The sequence below is a fragment of the Syngnathus acus genome, chromosome 12, assembly GCF_901709675.1.
Source record: "Syngnathus acus chromosome 12, fSynAcu1.2, whole genome shotgun sequence".
Lineage (NCBI taxonomy): Eukaryota > Metazoa > Chordata > Actinopteri > Syngnathiformes > Syngnathidae > Syngnathus > Syngnathus acus.
In genome coordinates this window covers 8,668,833-8,690,879 of record NC_051097.1, presented here as the reverse complement: position 1 = coordinate 8,690,879, position 22,047 = coordinate 8,668,833, and the positions used below count along the sequence as shown (strand labels likewise).

The following is a 22,047-nucleotide window of genomic DNA, read 5'->3' as shown; positions in this document are numbered from 1 at the left end:
AAGTTCTTTCTTCGCTCTCTTTCCTGCATATATTTAATACAATTGGGACTTGAGTGGGACGTGAGTGGGACCAAAGACGGCTCTTTTTACAAGTAGCCGCTGTTTTTCCCCAGCAGTGACAGAATCATTAACAATTTACACTATGTTGTCTGGACCTGCTGCCGTCTTGGTCCAATTATCTTTTCACTCGCACTGATGCGTTGCCTCTTCCAGCATAGTGTTACTCGTGATGAACGAATACCAAGACGGACGGACAGGCCTAGTTAAGGTTATTGGCCGTGATCCACAGGCGCATCTGTTGTTTTCTGGTTGATGCACAGGAGAAGTTGCCAATGTTGAAATTTCAATATCTCCCCCATTGGTGTTATCATCTACAAAATGGTGCCATTTGGCGATAACATCACAGTCAGCTCTTTAAATAACGATATGATTGCACATGCATTGCCGAAGAATCATCCCAGTTGGACAAAAAGCTATTCCATCAACAATTTTCTCTCTGGGTCACTGGCTTATTGGATGTATTTAATCGAAAACATATACCGCATTTTCCGGACTATAAGGCGCACCGGACTATAAGGCGCACCTTCAATGAATGGCCCATTTTAAAATGTTGTCCTTATATAAGGCGCACCGGACTATAAGGTGCACCATTAATGCATCATGTCAGATTTTTAATCCAAATCAAATCATTCTCCATTTTATCTTTTTTATTTCAACTTCAGAAGCAACAAATTACTTTATAATCACAAAATAATGATCCATAGTCTTTTTGATTCATGATTCATAATCTTCAGCGGGCCAATTGATTTCATGACACAATGCTTCGGGCCAGTTTAAATTTAGGAATTTGGTCCATATATAAAGCGCACCGGACTATAAGGCGCACTGTCGGCTTTTGAGAAAATTTTAGTTTTTTTGGTGCGCCTTATAGTCCGGAAAATACGGTACAATCATCGGCGACGTAATCACTTGCTTTTGAACTCAAATCTTGCCCACGCGTGTCCACTCCAACGCGCATACAGTATCGCGACGCTCCAATTCATTACTCGCTCGGACCTCCTTTGGGCCAACTGTAAAGTCACGATGCGTTTATCACGCTAAAGGCTCCCGGCGGATTCTCTAATTCCCCCACTCCGTGCCTCATTAGCCTCAGAGAGAACGGCGTAACAGGTTGGAAAAGGTTTTCCGAGCTATTCCTCATTCGACATGCAAATGAAAACACCGTCTCCTCCCGAACAAATTAACGATACCTTCCCCCAGCTGTACTGTAATTTTTGACTAAACAATCCAACATGTTTCCACGGATTCCCCTTGGGAGGGGGAGGGGAGAGTTTTGCTGATGAATGCAAATGAAGCTCTAATATTGGACTGACGAAGGTATCAGGTGCTGTGCTGCAATTAAAATAATCTTTCAGTTTGCAGGTTTTATTTTATAGTTGAAATGATCAGCATAGTGACCTCAGCCTTCATTTACATTGTTTATTTCGCCCAATTTGCTCCCATGGCCTCTTCGCTCGTGTTTACAGCGAGAACACCAACTTTTTCTTTTGCACTGATTAATCGGTAATTAGCAGCTTGCGGCCCGCAGGGATCGCTAGCTATGTAGATCCGACCCTCCGCTGGACCCCGTCACCACCAAAAGCAATCACACGTTGCCGGCAGCAAGTCATTTGAATCCCTGTATTTTCTTCCCCAATGATTTCCCGTCACATTTCTTTTCTGGAATTTGGTTTCAAGTTGATGAATGTATCGGAGGACGGAATCAATCGCTTTGGCATTTCTTCTTTTTCTGACTGGCTTTTTGTCCATCGTCCTTTTGAACAAAAGGAAAAAACTGCCTCTCTCGGAGGTATGCAGCTCACAGTGGGGTCGAATACAAATGTGTCGTAGCATTCGGTTCGAGACCTGCCTCCAAGACGAGGAATATCGACAGAGTCAGAGGTGACATTTTTATTCCTTTTTTTCTCCTCGCTCTCTCGCTTTGCTTTGAACTTAGGAAAGTATTTCATGCTCCGTGTAAAGGCAGCAATGAGAATTGCGAAAGGCCAGCATTGGCTCAATTTCTATTTTAGACCCATGTGGAAGGATTACTGAAGCATGTGGGCAGCATGTTTGATCAACCTCAGATTAGTGGAAATATGCTCTTTTGATGAGTTTTGACTTTTTATGTTCTGGTCTTTAAGCCTTCTGCCCTAACTGAGGGAGGAAAAATGCACAATTCAAATACGATATGAACAAATCAGGAGATGATTTTATTGCCACATTTGCTAACGTGTTCCTGGCAACCACAGCAGTTACATCCCAGACAAAATGAGATGGTCATGAAACAACAAAAAATTTGGGTGGCAATGATGTCCTGTTATTCTTTGGACAGTGCTCCATTTTGCCTCACCTGTAAAATAATCGACGATTAATCGACCAATTATAATTGTCGCCCCACAATCTTTTCCCACTTTTTAAAATAACATTCCTTTATAAGATTGTATACAAGCCCAACTTTTTTTTTGTGCTTGTGCACTGCAACCTGCAGATGATGAATGGAGTGCTGTAGGGGGCTGACAATCATGGATTATGTTGTGGCAGAATAAACTCGACCGGCAAGCTCCAAGTCACCGCTCCGTCTCTCCTCCAGACAATCACAAACTTCTCCCTCTAATCACTTGATTATCCTCAATGTTTCTCATAAGGATTTACTTTGATTAGTTTGATCACGCCGACTTGACAGCTGTTACACCAACTCCGAAACATGCATATTTTAACGCCAGACTCCAGGCAAAGAAATAGGGAGAGAGGGGAAAATGATGAAATGTTGTGCTTGTCATGTAGACTTTTAAAAATAAACATTTCTGGACTGACATTAATCCCTAAAACAGAAAATATGCAGTAACTCGTTCCGACTTTGCTTCACCCACACATACTGAGAAAGTTGCATGTATTCAAATAAGCAAGATGGGGGGAAAATGAAGACTCTAGCCTCCATCTCCATTGTTTTCGTACCAAGATATGATGGAATGGAACTGCTTGGCTTCAATTAGCAGACGACACTGTTTAAAATGCACGGCCACCCCTGGCCACCCCACTGAAAAGTTTCTAGTTACGCCCCTGCATTGTAATTTGAAAGAAAGCTAATCCTAAAAAAAAAAAAAAATTGTAAAGAATTCAAAGTATGTTAAAGGTATGGCCTGAACATTTTATTTACTTGGCAAAATGTTGCAATCCATCATTTTTGACATGACTCTTGTTGCCCACCCATTTCAGACAAGCCGAAATAATAATGAAAAACAAATCTACAGGGAGCTGTTGAGAAATGGGACAAGCAAAGTGAGCCCTCTGGGAAGGGATCATTAGAGCGATGTGATATTCAGCATGTGTTTTGGAGCGGCGCCTCTGGCTGGGCTTTGAGCCGTGTAGTATTGGTCAGTGTGTCTGTTGATGGCTGCGAGGTCAGCCATTGATCTGGAGATATAAGCTGGTACTTTGGATCTGAGCCTTCATCATCCTGTGGGCCTACCACCAATGTGGGTGGATAAGCCTTGATCTGCTCGAGTGTGTGTGTGTGTGGGGGGGTTTGCTCGTACAGTGCTAGTTTAGAGAATGATGCAAGTGCCTGCTTGTGTATGTGTTTGTGTATTTTTTTTAATGATGTTTCCCCCTGGACTAATTTTTGGCCTTAAAGGCCAAATGCAAATTGACAGCGCTCAATCAGCAGACGTGTCCATAAATGAGTACCAGTGTGCTTATTTTTTTTTTCCATCCAAGCTTCAAATCAGAGCGAGAATATTGGAATTGTTGCTACCACACGTGAGCAATCTTTACTGGCACCTGCAGGGATGGCCATGCTAATAAAGCCATCAGCAGGCATCACTTGGTGATGCTGTGTGATGTCGTTGAATTGCAACAGGAGATGCAACACGGAGCAAGTCGCGACGCTGAAATTGTCCGCCGCGCCAATTGACACAGCGGCGGGACACAAATAGAGATTTTCTGATCTGCGACGACAGCGGTCGTGTTGGGTTTTCTGTTGTTGTGCTCCAAGTGACATAAACAACTCTCTGATATGTGAGTATGTAGACAGACACAAGGAGAGATTAGAATTTTGACAAGTTGGATCAGTCTTGAAAACCTATGTTAGCATATATATATATATATATATATATATTTTTTTTTTTTAAATATATATATTATATATATATATATATATTTTTAATTTATACATATATTTTATATATATACATATATATGTATATAAAATAAAAATATATAAATATAAAAAAAATATATACATATATGTAAAAAATAAATCTCTCAATGACTTTGTCTCCCAGTGCTAAAGAAGCACAATACAGAAAATGATTTGATTGTCTGTGTCTCCTGTCTGAAACAATGATTGTCTCTTGGTGTTTGTTTGAGGCCACTGGAACAAAGGTGGTGCTTTTTACTCTGGAGTGAAACCCCTTTTTGCATTTTTCTCAACTGCTTTCTTGGCTCCTCTACCATCTGTGTCAAACACTTGAGTTGACACGCTGCTCAAAAAGCCCAGTAGGCGTGTCACCACAATGCATGCGAGCTCTTCTGGAGAAGACCAGTATTTGTCCTCGTTCGTTCTCGTTTAATTTGGTACCCAAGTTAAAGCAAAAAAAGAGATCTTTTTCTCTGTGTTATATCCCCAAGGACTTATACGTTTTAGGACAAATACGTTTTAGTCAATGGGGAAATTATTATCATGAAAATGAAATGATAGTGAACAAGAATTACACTTTCTATTCTAAATCAAATCCAACAAGGAGGATATTTGCCTTAATATAATAATCATAATTTTGCTAAGAAGTTCAAATGATTTATTTCTATAAAAAATAAAAAATAACAGAGTGGACTATGGGTATGAAATGTCATTGAATTACTTGATAAATACATCTAAAGGAAATAATGTAAAAAAAAAAAAAAAGTAGAGAAGGACTTGTTATTCCAAAAAATTCTGTCCCTTCTACCAGACACTTCAATCTGTAGAGAGTGCTTGTCCAGAGCATGTGGTTCTGATATTTGGCTGCCAGTCATGGTACCAACAGATGTCGTCGCAGGTACTTAATTTGTTTATGTCATGGTGGTGCATACACTTAACTTTCACATCGTGCCCTTCTGCATCCGCCATGACACCTGGGTATGCTTCAATGTCGTAATTAATGGCGCACCGCTCTCCGATGTGTTTTACCTCAATCATTTCTTGGATGATCTGGTGTCGTTCCATACGCTGGCAACTTGTCAGATGAAATGGGAGTATCAGCATGAGTGACCTTCAAGAAGGTTAAAGCAATCGTAGTCCGAAAAAAAAAATCTTTTAAGCAGAAATGGATTTTCTCTATTTTATTTGGCTGGGTGTCAAAGTGGGAGCTTGGTAGATTCTCTTCTAGTGGCAGCTTATACATGCGTACCGCCTTTTAACATCTTTTTGAAAACGAGAGACAATCGCAGCTTTTTAGGAAGTTATGTCGGCGAAAAAGGAAAGCGATTAATATTTATAATATCCTTCAACTTTTCATTGTGAAGCACCTTGTGTTTGAAATACGCCTTATGAATAAAGCTGCCTCGCTTTGCTTTGATGATACAACGATGCGCCGGTTTTTATCATTTTGTCTTGTATATTTTGTAAGACAATAGTGTCTGCGCGGAAGAGGAAAAATGAAATTGTTTCCGTCGTTCCCTTCAAAGGCAAGCTTGTTGGCAAACAACTCATTGCCGCTGGGGTGGAGGAGACTGTCGTGAAATGAGTGCAGCTCCTGTGCCGAAGATAGCCTCAATCCGTTCCTCTTTCAAAAACAAAAACACTGACAAGAAAATGTGTCTGAAATAAAAAGTTTCTAGTCCAAAGATTGACAACCTCATAAAAATGGAAAAGCAGATTTTCTTGTTTGTTTTCTCTATTATTATAACATTTAAAATGGTTGATTTTAACATCAAATTTCAGGCAATTAAAGCAATTTTGTTTCACTACAAGAAAAAAAAAAGTCGGGTAAACTTCAGCAGAAGGAGGCGCTGTGATTGACCATGACACGAGCACATGGCAAATTGTCCAAGAAGCAAACATGTCATGACTGAAAGCTCCTTTTGTCCCGTTCCCATCTCGCAAGAATGACGATCAAATTGAGGTGCTGCAATCTCAAAGTCATGCAGATTGATTTACAAATTGTTGCCTTGCCTCTTTGCACAAAGCAGGAAGACAGACTGAATGGGCCATAACTGACACGATGACAGATGTGTCAGTCACATCATGGCCTACCTTCGTTCCTCTAAAATGGCAATGGTGCTTTTTTTTTTTCAAGATCGCTTTCTGTCTTGTCGGGTTCTTGTTAGGGACAGACAAAGTTGAGCTTCAAATTTTGGTAACTGAGATTCCAGTGAACACCATCCAAGTAAATTCATATAAATAAAGTCCGTCTGTCCATCCATCCATCCATCCATCCATCCATCCATCCATCCATCCATCCATCCATCCATCCATCCATCAGCAGTACTGCTAATCTTCCTTGTCTGGACAGCCGAATGACGCATGGTGACATTTGACCCCTGAACCTGATTACCTGACTAGAACTCTCCAGGCTCAAAGCACCCATCAGCGACTGTGTCAGTCAGTCAATAAATCACTCGGAGATGAAGTCAGGATTGAGCAAGCATTCGGCGCTATCGGCACACAGCATCATTAAGGTCCCATTAGATTTCGAAACGTCTTTGTTCCCAGATCTCTGCACTCATTGGAGAATTCAGATTTTTAGAACACCTAATATGTATGTAAATAGACTAGCATTAACTTTAATATCTTTGCCCTCATCAAACCGAAAGGGTCTAAAAATAATGGCCGCATTATTAAAACCCTTCAAGGCAACTTTGTAATTGGGCTAAACAGCTTAATTTGATTTTAATATTCGCAACGGAGCTATTTTCTGGTCGACTTTTTATCCTACAGGATCGTTGCTAATCTGTGCCTCCCGTCCAACTGCAGGTTTACAAATTTATTATAATCCGTCGCACTTGCATCCCGAGATTAAACTGCTTGGCCCCCTTCCGCACACGTCCAAATACGGGATCAGAACCGGCTTATCTGTTCAACGCGACAGGTCTGTTGTCTAATTTTCATACCAAGTATTAAAAAATGACAGGGGTCCTCGGTTTACACGGATACTAGCATAAATTTTGAGTTAAAGGAGAAGCTAGCAAGATGCAGAGTAGGTTGTATTTCATCCTAAAAGTACTTCAGTCCTTAAACTAAATTAAAAAAAATCAAAGTTTGTGGTAAACACTGAACTAAAAAGACATAATAATAACACACTCTTGGAAAAAAGTGGTAATCTGAAATCCTCTGACTGGCCTTCAAATCTGATAACATCAAATAGGATCATTGCATCCTAAATGTAGGCCACAAGACTGATCATATATTTTTTTTATTACGTTTTCAATCCTTCTGATCAGAGCCAAGCTGAGGATATTTCACTGTCCCACCCATAGGTGTCATCATCCAAATGAAAAGCTTTCATGCTAAACTGACACACACACACACATAAATCTCCTTGTCATCTCAATATCCATCTGCTTGTTTCTTGTCTGGAAAATAAATATTTTACATATATAACAATTTTTATTCCTCTCATATCAAATCACTTGCGTACAAAGACGGGATTCCGTCACCACAGGCGCAAAAAAAAAACAAGTCCAACCCTGGGCCCATTTGAGTTGACATTGTGGGAGAAATTAGATCATAAAAAATATGAAGGCGGGTGGACAAAAAAGTTTTGGACACACACGAGTGAAGGCACTTTGTCTGGCGTAGCGACTTCAATCTTTCCCTCAGTTTTGCATTGTTACGCACCGGCACTTTTAACTCGCTCAGATAATGGCTGGAACAGCCTCAAACTCATTAATTGAATTAGCGCCCTCTTTATCTCAGCATCTGCCTCTGTCTACCGCCTGAAATACTCCCCGCCCACAACTACTACTAATCAACTCTTGAGTGTTTTTGGCGCAAAACTAGCTCTGTGGAATTAATGGCTTTGACATCACCTGTCTTTTGCCGCCAGCGTGTAAATTATTATTATTTTAAACATGAAGCGAGAACGTATCAGGAGCTGTGCTACCATGCTAATAGATTAGCAATAGCTAACTAGCTAATAAACTTGGAATTGCAAGCATTCTCATGAATCATCTCTTTGTGGAGTCACTCAACTATTGCCAATTTGTGAATACAAGCAAGCAATTAAACCGACATTTTCCATTTAGCAAAGTCCAAGAAAGAAAGCGGTTTGTATATGGATGAGTCGTAACTAATCTGCCAGCAGTTATCCCCTTCATCCATCTCTCCTTTGTTGGGAGTCAGCAGCTGATGCAGTAAGCAAAAGTGGTTTCTTTGTGACAGAACTGATACCAGAGCAATTGTTCGTACTTCCATTTATCTCTCCGAAAGGGCAGCTCAATGCGGTGGCCCCACTCTGCGCCAGTGTGTTAACTTTATATCAGATACAGACGCGGGCCTTTGCTGCATCGGCGGCTGTTTGTGAGTGCTCGCAGATATCTGCTTTTCTCTCGCTTCTCCAGTGTGACGTTTGGGTAATGATCTTCCATCTTGTGGAAGTCCGAACAGGAAAGTATTAACCTTCCCTGTCTGAACGTATTGTGTAAAATTGTTGCCCTTTTAATTGCGGGCAGTTTGTTATTGTGAGCGGAGGTGCAGTTTGCAGATTGTGTTGCGATTTTCTTAACCACTATATGGCTATAAGGCGCACCGGACTATAAGGCGCACCTTCAATGAATGGCCCATTTTAAGACTTTGTCCTTATATAAGGCGCACCGGACTATAAGGCGCACCATTAATGCATCATGTCAGATTTTTAATCCAAATCAAATTATTCTCCATTTTATCTTTTTTATTTCACCTTCAGACGCAACAAATTACTTTATAATCACAAAATAATGATCCGTAGTCTTTTTGATTCATGATTCTAATGATTTTAATTGCGGGCTGTTTGTTATTATGAGTGGAGGTGCAGATTGTGTTGCAATTTTCTTAACCATTGCCTGACGATCAACTGTATTTAAAAAAACTTGCTTTTTTTTGTAATTTTATTTGTGTTGTGTTCAAGCGCTCAAGCAATCAAACTTCTTACGTGTGCATTTCAACCCCACGCTAACTTCTTGTCATGGGACCCATTAGTCAAGGAATATTTTTTCTAAAATCACAATCATGTGTGACATTTAGGCTTTTTACTCAAGGCAATTTAGTAAAGAATGTTCCAAGGTAGTCTACTGGACTGACATCCTTGACATTTTTTTCCTTAAAACCGGAGTATTATAAAAAGGCTATGATGGATTTAAATTAGAATAATAGAGCATTCATTCCATTACCGCAGTGTTAGTTGTTGCTCTTTTGACCTTTTGTATTCCAAGCCTTTAAAAAAACAAAACAAAAAAACCCCACAATGCTAACGAGCCTTCCCTGCTCTTTACGAATGTTATTATTTTGCATTCAAGACCCTCGGTCAGTCTTTGACTTCATAAATAATTGTTTATATTCCATTTCATTTCCCATTGTGTACGCTACATTAATATTAATATGCCGCGGTATTTCATTCAGCATTTTGAGGACCATGCCCAGGAGCAAGGTGACTTGTCGACTTATTATTTGGGCAGCTGCCATCCAAGTGTGTCATTACCGAGGGAACTGTCGCCGGTGACAAGCTCTTCTCTCGTGTGTACACTCATCCCACCCATACGGGATTTCCAGGAATTAATCATGCAGGCCTGTGTGCTGATGCATGTGAAAAGTGGACCTCCCTTCAAATTTCATCCCTTTATTGCCCTCCCTCACCAATAACGATATTAGGGAGACCAATCTCATTACCACATGCCGTTTGATCGTTTTGAGCTGAGTTTCGAGTGACCCTGAAATTCTTTGTAAGCTCATTTTACAATATTTTCAAGCCACTTGCTTAGATACAACAAATACTTCAGACCATCTGACTTAAGTGTAAGAAGTCAGCCAACCACCTCCAACTTCAGGGTTAGTAAAAACAAGTCTTTGGCTCTTTAGATGATCAACCCCCTTGTAGTCCCCGCAGCAAAGCTAAGTATGTGAGTCGATGATTACTTTGCTGTGGAAGAAGGTGGCTAAGGCTTTGAAAAAACGAGGCCAGACGGCAATCAATGCTCTCCCTCTCCGCCACGCCAACAAGCCTTATTACTTCCCATCAGGAATAGCGAGCGACACACCGAGTTATTATCGCCTCTGTCGCCTGGATACCATGAAAGAAACCAGGTTGATCACAGAAGATGCGGCGACTGTGGTCATATCATTACTCCCCATTAAAGTTGAGCTTCTTACTTTTGTGTCTTTTGCAGCTCCCCGGATAAGGCAGGACTCAAATAATCTAAAAGTAGCGGGGGAAGATACTCCAACATTCTTGTTTGACGAAAAGATATCTCTTAATAGTAACTCTTGTCGTTCCAGGTCTTCTTATCCGCTATTACAATTTTTCCAGACACGAACCATCGCAAGATCGATTAAACTGATTGTGTTTCAACATAAAACAACCTAAAATAATTATTTAAAGTTGTAAACATGAACACGCGGTCTCCCCGCTTCAATTTTCCTAACGAAGAACCTAATTAACGTCTGACTTTGAATAAAGCCCTCATAAAAGATTTGTTGTGATCCAAAATGGACGTGGTCCAAGCGTAGAAAGAATTTTTGGCTACCATCTGATATTTTTTGCATGAATTACTGCTTTGTTGGATCAAACGTGTATAACCGCTGACTTTACGTCTTTCTTTCCGATAGCACGATGAGTTGGTGTGTTTGAGTTCTGTATGAAATAGTAGCTTCTCTTTTGTTAATATAAGGTCTCACAGATCTTCCAAATTAGTGTTTTCAGATAAATATCGATGTTTGGGTGAGCGATACCAAGTTGGTCAAGGACTTATTGACTTCAACTTCCCGTACCTAACACACAAGACCAGGAACGAGAAGGATGTATTTATTTTTAACCGAGTGAATCGGATTGTTTCCCAGGGTGAAGCTGAGAGACGGTGTGGCATTCCTGGGGGCGAGAGCCAGTAACCCGGTATCGTGGACGGTGAGTCAAGATGTCAGAAGTGAAGGTCACAGAGTCGTCACCCTTCACTGCCGAAGAAAAGAAAACAGCTTCGGTCAAAGGTACGTCTGACCTCATCTGCCTCCTAAATCGATATGAGCCTGAGGTACTCAAATGCCAAGGTGTCTTCAATCTGTGAGATGCTACAACCAAAATGAAGCATGATTCTGCATTAATTGCCTGACCTGGATTTTGAAATCGAATGTATATGGAATATAATAATATCATGTCGTCATGACAATATTACCTAGTCTGTAGAAACAAAATGGCCGCCATTTGTCTGATAGTTCTCAGTTTGGGAGTTTGAATCCTGGCAAGAAATAGCAAGCATTGCAACGATCCCTCCAAAAAAAGACACGACTTTGATTGTCCCGAAGAAAAATAAGTGCAAGTCATCAAATCAGATCCTTTTTGGATTCTCTGAGCTCAGTCGAAAAAAAGTCTGTAAAAGACTCATTTCCATTCATCGACACGGTGGAGCGGTAGCCACTCAATGACAGAACGGAACAGTAAGTGGAAGTTATCGACTGAAATGTGAACTACCAAAAGTAAGATGAAAGAAAACAACTTAAACTTCAGTCCATTTTCTAAACCGTGCAAACCTTTCGCAATTAATGTGCGGAAATCACAAAGGACTAGCTCATTATTTTGCGGATTTTACATCCGGCAGGATTATTACCTCCAACTAATTTTGCCTGACATTTATTGTAAGTCATTCTTTTCTAAAAAGTGAAGCTCTAAAAATCATTGATCCTAAAATCAATTTATACTGCCACGTATTGAAGATGCTACTGTATACACACGCAGAGATCAGAATAATCGTACTTTCAGGATCCTATGGTTAAGCACTGATTAATAAATTTATACCGACTGTATTTACGACATCTTATTAACGGAAACTTAACACCGGAAATAGCGCAACCTCGTATGAGGTGATGACCTGGCTTTCCGGATGACGACATTCATGAACGATAGGTTGTCTGTCATTTACATTTATCTCCCTCAAAGCCTCTCTGGGGTGACCACGTGAGTCGTACTGTTCAAATCAAGGCTGTGTGTGTTGAACCACCTATTGTATCCCGACTGCAACAAAAGACTTCCTCAAGCACTGAAATGATAATGTGACATCTAACGTCTATGATTTTTTTTTCTTTCATACAAAAGAACTTTTGCTATAGAAAATCTGAAAAAGATTTCTTTCAAAAGTTGTAAATATCCATACCATACATTTTTTGGCATACTTTTGTTGCACCTGAAAAACAACCGTTCCCATTCAGTCAATGCATGTTTTTGAGAAGTTGGCCTGAGCCAAGATCTGAATTGAAATCATTAGACCACGATATAGAACCCTAAATTAAGATCTGGATCTAAGCTAGACCAGCTAGGTCCTTAAAGCCACCAACAAAAACGACTGCTAGTCTTTGACAGGCTGCGCATGGAACACCAACAATGGTTCAATTGAGTTTGAAATCCTTGAATTGGCTTTATTAATTAAACGTTTAATCTTTCCCCGTAAATATCCTGCGTGACAGTTCTGCAATTTTCCAGCAGTAATTCAAACCTGCCATTTCATTCTCGGATAGAAAAGACGTCATTCAGGTTAAGTAGAAAGAAAATCCAAATTAGCCAGCACTTGTTGGAATCGAAAAAAAGACTACTTTGAGAGATGGAACAGACTATTTGAAATATCTTTTATAATTTGAAGTTGATTAATTGTGTTTTTTTGCGTCACCTTCCAGACAGACACGATTACTTAGGCTATTCAATCACCTTTGGTTGAAGCTCTTGAAGCAACACAATGTCTTGCTTCCAAGGCAACTAAAATACCAGACTGAAAAAAAATATCAATACCGTCATCAACTGATAGACACGAACTTGACTTTCATCCCATTAGTGGCGACTTAAAAAGATCAAAGTCTTGCAGTCTCTAGTTTGAAACGACAAGTCCTACAGAACAGCTAATGACTCATGTAATCATTTCAAGCTCATTTTGTTCACAGTGAAAGCTTCACGACTGGCAGAACCCCAGAGTTCAAGGATGAGATGAGTGACACACAATGGTTTTAGCGTCGTCACACACAGAGAGTTTTATTACTATTCATGGAGAAAGGACGGCAATTAATGTAGAATCCTTTAAGTTTTACAATCCTCTGGGTGACCAGGTGTCCTTTTTGATCCTCGTGACCTGACAATTTAAATTACACTATGATCTCTAAGTCTTCATGTGTGGTTGTCTCAGGTTAAAAAGTCATGTTTTTTCTCAGAGATTATTTATTGTTGATTTATTTGAATACCGTATTTTCCGGACTATAAGGCGCACCGGACTATAAGGCGCACCATTAATGCATCATGTCAGATTTTTAATCCAAATCAAATCATTCCCCATCTTTTTCTATTTCAACTTCAGACACAACAAATTACTTTATAATCACAAAATAATGATCCATAGTCTTTTTGATTCATGATTCAATAGTCTTCAGCGGGCCACTTATGATTGATTTCATGACATCATCATCATCTGTCTTTATGATATCTTTATAGCGCCCACAATGTAATATTTTCACCTTTTACCTGAAATTATATCAATTCCCTGTCTCCAGTAAATGTAGTTAAAGTCTTGTTTTTCACAAAATGGTGTCGCCAGTATGACTGTGTCTTATCCTCTCTTGGCCTTTTGGATTTCATTATCCCAGTTTGCACCATAGAGGCTCTTCAGATGCCAATCCAGCATTTTTCAGCCAAGAAATGCTGATTGCTATCCCAAACTTTTGCGGTCAGCAATTTTGTTTGAGGACATCTCTATGCAGACTGCAAGGATCACACGGTGGTTCTTGGCACAGTATTGTCTAAGATAATAATTCAAATAATGATTAAGTCGATGTATGTGGGATTGTTTTCGCACCCCATGTCATATTTGGCCCGTAATCTAACATGTAGTACTTCGTGGCAACATATCACAAGCCGGATCAAGAATAAGTAATCAAAGTATTTATGTCTCTCCGGAGGGTTCCGTTCCAAGCACATCTATCCACAAGCAACTTGTTGCTTGACCGCTTCGGTCTCCAGGCGATAATAAAGCGAGCTGATGCATTATGAAAGCAGCGCCTCGGTCATCAGACACAAAAGCACCTGCTCGGTTAGGAAGATGAAATAGATCAATTAAAGTGTCCCTGTTCCCCGATAATAAACCCATGCAGTCGTCTTAACGTGGAGTCATTTGTGTTGTTTGGGGGGTTCATACTGAGTTTTAAATAACCTTTTATGCACACCCTTAAACGGAAACATTTACATTTATTCTAAAAAGTGACGAGTTGTCCTTTAACCATTTTCTGTGTAATGCTTAAGGTCAAGCATTTACTCCTTTTCAAAAGTATCCACATTAATCCTGAGCGGACATATTACTATATGGCCATTTATTTATTGATTTTATTTTTGTTTTTTTATTTTTGTTTTATTAATTTTTTAATTTATTTTATTTTTCCATCTGCATGCTTTTTCAAACGCATGGAGACAGGAATTTGTCGCCTTCATGAGGAGTGAAGTTTTAGACAGCACTAAAATGGAGAAGATGAAGAAATAGATCTACTTTTATACATCACAAAAAATTGCAGTTGGGACCGGTCGGACCTCAAATGAACTTGGGTAGTAAAGGAATCATTTTCAAAGTCTGACTGACCTTTTTGTTTGCATTACTTCTCATCAAATGCAACTGGGAAAAAAAAAATCCTTATATTCGACTCGGCGCGGCAATACAAGAAGTAATAAGGATGTATGAGGGTGAAGACTTTAACAAGGGAGACTGATCATTATGGTTTGCCTCAGGTCACACCTCCTCCCACTGCCCCTCGGTGCTTATTCAGATATGCAGAAATTGACTGCGCAATTATGCGAGTGAGTGCTAAGCTGGAAGAATGTGCAGAGCTCAAATGTTTTCTTCCTTCCTACAATAAATATGGACTAAGTCCCATCTGCGTGTATGCACGCAGTTGCATTAGGCTGTCTGACTGAAACAAACAAGTGAACAAATACAATACTCATGCATGTTTATGGCCGGAAAGTCGCCAGCGTTATGAAGTGAGCCGCCACATTCAAATAACCTGCTGTGGGATTCCTTGTCGAGATTAAATGAAAAGAAGGATGAATATGTCTAATGTGATTGCCTAATTTAATACCTTTTTTTTTTTTTATATTGTCTGTGCTATCCAAATAGCCATTTCAATAAAAATAAAACAAATAAACGGATACTCCTGCGTCAAGTGAATTCCCAGACGCCATTATTATTGGTCAACCGGTAAAAATATCAAATTCAATTACGGAACGGAGATTTTGGGTGCCAGTCCGAGCTTGACTTTTAATAGAAGCAGGCCACTGTACCGTTTGTAAACACCTCCTCGCTAGCCTGATTGAAACCCACTGTAGCCTGCAGACATATTTCTTGGTGTTACGTGAATTTCTTCTTTAATACATCTTTTGAGGGTTGGTGGCTCGGCATGAAAGCTAGTGGAAAGTAGGTTCAGTAGCAGGTTGAAGCTCACTTGAAAGCTTCAGTGTCGTCAAGGCTCTGTGTTTGGTTTGCCCCAGCCATCTGTTGAGAGAGATGACAGGTAATCCTCGGCGGGTTTTTCCGTGAAACAGAGAAGCAAATATCCCTGGAATAAGTTAGAAGCTTCTGTTGCTCTCAAATATTTAGCATAGCAGAAGAAAGGGAAAATTCCTTTATGTGCCACAACTCTGAGGCAGTTATATAGATTAACATTTGACTGAATTAGATACTGGAAAAAAAAAAAAAATGGCCAGGCTATGTTTTATCTTCCATGTGAAGTTGTGAACTAATGAACTTTTTCTATCATTGCTTCCTTGAAGCGAGTCATATTTTTACGTATTTCCATTTCTCCTCCCACTCCGAGAACCTCCGAATCCATATTACATGAGGCTAAAGATGGCGACGCAACACTGAGCACGGCCGTTTTTCTTCTCGTCTATCTGGCGCAACACCTTGTACCGCGGCGCCTAATGAATATGGAGAAATACATTTTTGAGAAATATATCCTGAGTAAATACCTTTAGCGCTGTCTTGTTTAAAGTTCTGACTGAGTGCTTTATTCATTTATCTCGTATTACAAGCCACACGTGTTTTAGGATTAAACATATTTACCCTTTTTGCTTTGCAAAAACATTCCGAAGAAAAACAATATCTACTAATGCGCCATAAAATCCCGTTAGAAGCACTTATGTAAATGTATTCAAAGCATAAAACTGTATTTTTTTGTGTAACTTTTGCTTATGCCTTAAACTATAAAAGACATAAAGATTGAAATACAAAAACGTTATAACGTAGCTCACATTTTTTCAAAATGACACGATGTAGCCATTTTCTTTTATCTGACAACTCATTCACAAGAAAGAAATTTAATACACCTATATATATGACCATAAAAACATTTATGAGAAGACTGATTTTGAATGTCAACAAGCTCAAGCGGACTTCTGGCAACCGTTTAACAAATATTTGCGACCGTGAACGAACCCCGACGACAACGTCACATCGGCCGTCTTCGAAAGCACTTGAGATATCAACTTTGGGTTTCCTTGAATATTTTTAATGAACTTTTTGTTCATATAACACATCTTGGAGACTGTTCTCATAACGAACGAAGCCGTGAATCAAGACGTACAGGGTCACCCTGTTTGATCGATTTTTCTCACGGCGTGGTAATAACACTGTAGCTCCAGGCTGTGTACGTGTTGTGGAAACATTCTCATCACTCCTCCCCATTTCCGTTCACTTCTTCCTCCCGTCGTATCAAATGCAAGACCATTACTTTTTGCCTCCTCTTGTCAAAATTCCGCCTTTGGAGACATTTTTATATTCACATACAGTGCCGTCGCTGGATAATGGAATTATGTTCTACAAATTTGCTTTTCTTGAATAATTTTTACGATTGCAGAGATAACTGTAGATTCAATAAAGAAGGGTGTGTTTATTCACCGCTGACAGGAGATGCAATTCCATACAAAACGTGCATTGTTTAGCTTAGCGAATGTGTCTATAAGGCGGCTTTATTTCATGCCTGAGAGTAATTAGGAACTGGAGTCATTGACAGAACAATGATGAGTGAAGATTGAACAAGAAAGGAGTTCGATATTCAGTCTCTCTGGTTGGCCGGCGAGGTCAGAGAGCCTCGCGCTGTTCTTTCTGATTGCGCCCAGCGTAACTCAAATGGCGAGTGACTGCGTCGCAATCAATGGCTACGCCGAGCCGGACCAATCGGCCCGCTTTTACAGCTCGAGTTAAATCAAAGGTCGATCGGAGGCAAATCGCGGAAAGTCCTCGCGGCTCGGCAAGATGCATGAATGTTAATTACCGTCTTGATGTTCCGACGAATGGACCGTAGCACAATATCCCACTGAAGACAGATTTTTTTTGCATGTAGCCATTTACACAAGCTTCCGTTACTAGAACAGTGAAGCCGTGAAGATGAATTCATTCAACTAATTTTGACCTTTTAATTGTGTGCGTTGAAAAGAAATTCCCCCCTTTGTCAATCATCTTAAAACATTACCTTCATCAAAGATCGTCAGTGAATGCTTTAATACAACACGGATGACTGAATACATTTTTCAAGTGAAAAAATATCGCGTTGACGATCAAAGCAGCCAAATAATTTTCTTTTCCTGCGTGTCCTTGAAGTGATGTGAGCTGCCTTTTTTTTTTTTTTTTTTTAAATCCTTTCAACACCACAGATAAGGCAGAAGAAGCAATTACCCTTTGAGGTAGACTAATTTACCGACGTGAACTTCTGTAGGTTAAAGCGACATATGTACGGATATATACATACATTCTTTTCACGATACCGCATTTGAATACCTTCCCTAATCCTTTATAAGGAAATCATCCATGGCATCTTTTTTTCCACTGATGCATTTTGAATTGCTCTTTTCTGACTGCTTCCATTCTGTTTGAATACATTTCAGCCCATACTTTCAACAGTTTTTAATTTAATTGGAATGAACGGCGTCTAAGAATCCTGTGTGACTGTGTGTCATCACGCAATCAGAAATAAATGCAACACATGAGACTTGTCCCCAACCGATGCCGTCGTCTTTAATGGAAATCCAGACTGACATCCCGTCGCTAATGAAATAAAATTAATCTAATCTCGGTGTAATGACTGATAGCACATCGTCCTTCTCGGGTATATACCGTGTTCATTCGGCCTCGTGTGAGTCTCTCCCTGAACACCTCAGGACATAAATTAGATATTTACTGCGGGTTCTATCATATCATAGACTCGCGTTTTATCAGTGAACTGGTACGTGCACAGTCAAACATCCCTGATTGAACCCTTCGGGACTCAGACTTCAGCCTCGGCATAGCGTATAATCCAGGTAACGCTGAAGCGTGAAGTCAGGAAGTCAATTCCTGTCTTTATCTTTTACATCTCGCAGTTGTTCTCTGTTGTGTCGTGCGGTCCCATTTCTAAAGCAGTCTTTTGATGTCAAATATTGACTCAAGCAGAGCCCCAACAATCAGATTGAGGAAAGCGATGTTGACAAAAGCAAAGTCTCTTTATACTTGCGCAGTGGTGATTTTAAAAGCAGATTGTCTCGTTTCTGGCTGTATTTATTCTGAAACTTGCCACTTTTAAAGTCAAATCAAAGCCTATCCAAAGCTTCTCTGTGCCTCCTCACTTGCACTTTATCAGCAGCCAAAACCAATGCTGGTGGGGACTTGCCTACAGACAAAGTGGAGATTGGCCAGGGAGTCTGGTCTTGTTTGATAAGGCAGGTCTGTTGCCCCCGGAACCTTAGACTCAGATCCTCTGATCCACTTCATCTTGCGATAATCTGAATCACAGGGCACACAGTTCATGTTTCAGATCTTTCTTTGAGTCACACTTTGTGCATCCACAACTTGTCATGGAATTTTCTGCACCTTCAATTCCCTTACGTCTTATGTGTGGTTGAATTTAGACATAGCATTTGTTATTTGGGTTGGTAAATAATTCACATGTGTGAATTATCGTATTTTTAAGATTAGGAAACATTTATTTAAAAAACAACTCTGCTTTGAGAATGCAAGTGAGAGTAGCTAGCTAGTTGGCTGCTTGCTAGCAGCCAGCAAGGGGACTGTGTTCTTGTCTCGTTAATGAGGTCAAGGAGAAATAAGGATTCAGGTCAGAAAATGGTCCGATTGGGTCAGCATTCTTATTAACCTTGTCCTGATACACAGGTTTAATATACACAATTGAGAACAGGTTCACATCGGGTTATGTCGGGGTGTGCACAAGTATACAGGTTTGTTGCTAGCTCTTATAGTCAAGCACCGGACACTATGAAGGGTATCTTGAACTCCGGCGATGCTCTTCAGAGCCACTCTCACAAAGAAAGAACAGTCCTGCATATATGAGCAGGCATAACACAATGGGTCGAAATCGAATTCTACAAAGATGATAGATTTTTGAAAGAAGCAAAGTATGGCCGGACCCGACAGTGCATCACGGGATTAATTGCAGCAGGCAGCAACTGTAAGGGCAGATACAGTGTGGATATGGTAATCTCATCCTTTGTCATCTATATGTAGGAAAAAGTGACATTTGTGGTGAGGAGTTAAAGCTCCAAAGGAGGGAGATTAGCCAGTTACACTGCTTAATCTTATTGTCCGGGATAAGAGGATGAGCGCCTCTCGAGAATTTGACTAACACTCTGACGGCTCACGGAAATCAATAAAGGGGAATAAGCAGTGTTTATACAGTGATTGATTGTGTTACAGGCTATTGTAATCGCTTTGCTTAGCGTGACTCGTAGTGGTCGGCGTTTTCAAAAGACTTTGGTGGATCAGGGTGGCTCGAAATAGATTTTGTTAAGTGTTTGTTCTTTGAATGACAAGGGGATTAAGGGTATACACTCGCGGCACATAAAGTAGAAAATGAATACAGTTCCAGTTTTTTCCTCTTCTGATTTTTCAATATCAGGAGTGCGTATAATTACCTTCAGTTCTCAGAATCCCTCAATTTGAAAAGATGATTCTAGTTGCGTTGCTTAAGTGACCAAGTAGGCTTAGATTTTCTGAAGATAGACAGTTCTCCGTTAATTGACAAGATATTCTACTCTGAAGTAAAATGGCCATCCTCACTATACTGCTTAAAGCCTACAGCCATTTTCTGCAAGTATATAGCCAAAGCATCAGTGCAATCACTGCTCTTTTCATAATTACCCCAAAAATGTACGACGAAAGACTTCCATCCATCCATCCATCCATTTTATGAACCATTTCTTTTATATTAGACATTTGAAATACCACAAGACAAACGGAGAACGTTACAATGTCAAGAGAGGAAAGTGAAGTGACTGAAATAGTAAAGGCATCCTCTGTCTCTGCTGGCCATTATTTTCTCATTTGTGGCTTCCCTTGCTCATTATCCTTCAAACTGATAATTTCCTTCCAACGCCATACGTCCATCTTTGTCTCATCAGCATTCTTATATTCTTCCCTTCTTACTCGTGTCCTTATTTTGTCTTACTTAAACAATTCTAATTTAGTCTTTGAGATCTTGGTTGAGCAGGGTATACATATAGATCAGCAAACAGTGACACATGTACAAATTGAAGTACTTGTGTATCCCTGATCCCAGTGCAGATCTCCTTTAAAAGTGAACTAATCCATACCGACAGGGACAGATTGCTCTGATGGTTCCTCAGGGAAATCTTCACCATTCAAAACTTGGTTATTCTATTCTATTCCACAAACCCGTTGACATGATTTCAATTTAATGAACTTCATTATCATATTGTCTGTCAACATTTATGTTTGCCGTGACATACAACAGGCATCCCCGGAGGCCGAAAATCTTTCCCCACCCTTCGATAAACACAAGGTCAGAACCGTGTAAGCGGACTATTAGGAACAACTATCTTGTAGTTCATGTCTCTGTTGTTTAGTCAACCATTCAGTATCGATAAGAAGTAAAAGTTGCACTTTTTCAAGTATACTTGGCTCTACTATCCTCCCAAAATCCTCCCAGGGCATATAAAGGCTTGATTAAAGACCTTATACGAAACTATTTTGTTCTAAATCAACCCAGGTCAAATAGAAGGAGCTTCTCACACATCTAATAGGGTTTCAGATCCGAATCACCAGCGGGAGGAGACAGATATTAGACCTGATGTGCTAAAACTCATTAGATAGGAGCTTAGATTCCCTTGGGAAAAAGACACACACACACACACACAATCCCACTCACACAAGGTTTCTGCTCCAAGAGATAGCAATTTATTAATCATTACATTATAATGACCCCCTTCTCCACCGTGATCTAATTTCATGCCCACAAAGTGAGGTCAGTGACCGTTGAACTCCTCGATTAATGCGAGGCGACCTTCGTATCTGCCGCCGAACTAGATGGCAATGAAGAAGAGGCAAATCTACATTTGACCTCTTCCCCATGGGGCAGTGGGCACCACCTGAGTCCTGGCCTACCATGTTGACTTTGTCGGGAGTGCAGACTTAATGAGAGATTAAAGCCTTCAACGTTTGTCTCTTGAAAAATCAATGAGGAATTGAAATGTGACATATATATATATATACATATATGATGTTAAAAACATTAATATAATATAATAATCAATATAAATATAAATAACGTTAAAAAATACCGTATTTTTTGGGATATAAAGCATGCCGGGTAATTATGCAGGTTATAAGGCGCACCCGGTTATAAGGCTAAGGGAAATAAACTGATACAGAAAATGAGTCAGACTTTATTAAACTTCAATTTAATATCCATACATGTATGTCACGGCTGATTATAAGACGCACATTCAATTATGGAGACATTTGAAAGATTTTAAGTGTACCTTATTTTCCGTAAAGAAATACGGTAAACTGGATTGGCTGATGATGATGATGAAAATA

The 22,047-nt window shown here is 39.9% G+C and overlaps 1 protein-coding gene across 3 annotated transcripts in view; it reads left to right on the top strand.

The window, feature by feature from the left end:
* si:dkey-112m2.1 (transmembrane protein 132C) overlaps positions 1 to 22,047 on the top strand; it is an 85,612-nt gene that overhangs the window by 46,778 nt on the left and 16,787 nt on the right. For all 3 annotated transcript variants that reach the window (XM_037265992.1, XM_037265991.1, XM_037265994.1), the window contains one exon: positions 11,051 to 11,194. In XM_037265992.1, the coding sequence (XP_037121887.1) occupies positions 11,051 to 11,194 (144 nt within the window). The remainder of the gene's footprint in view (positions 1 to 11,050; positions 11,195 to 22,047) is intronic.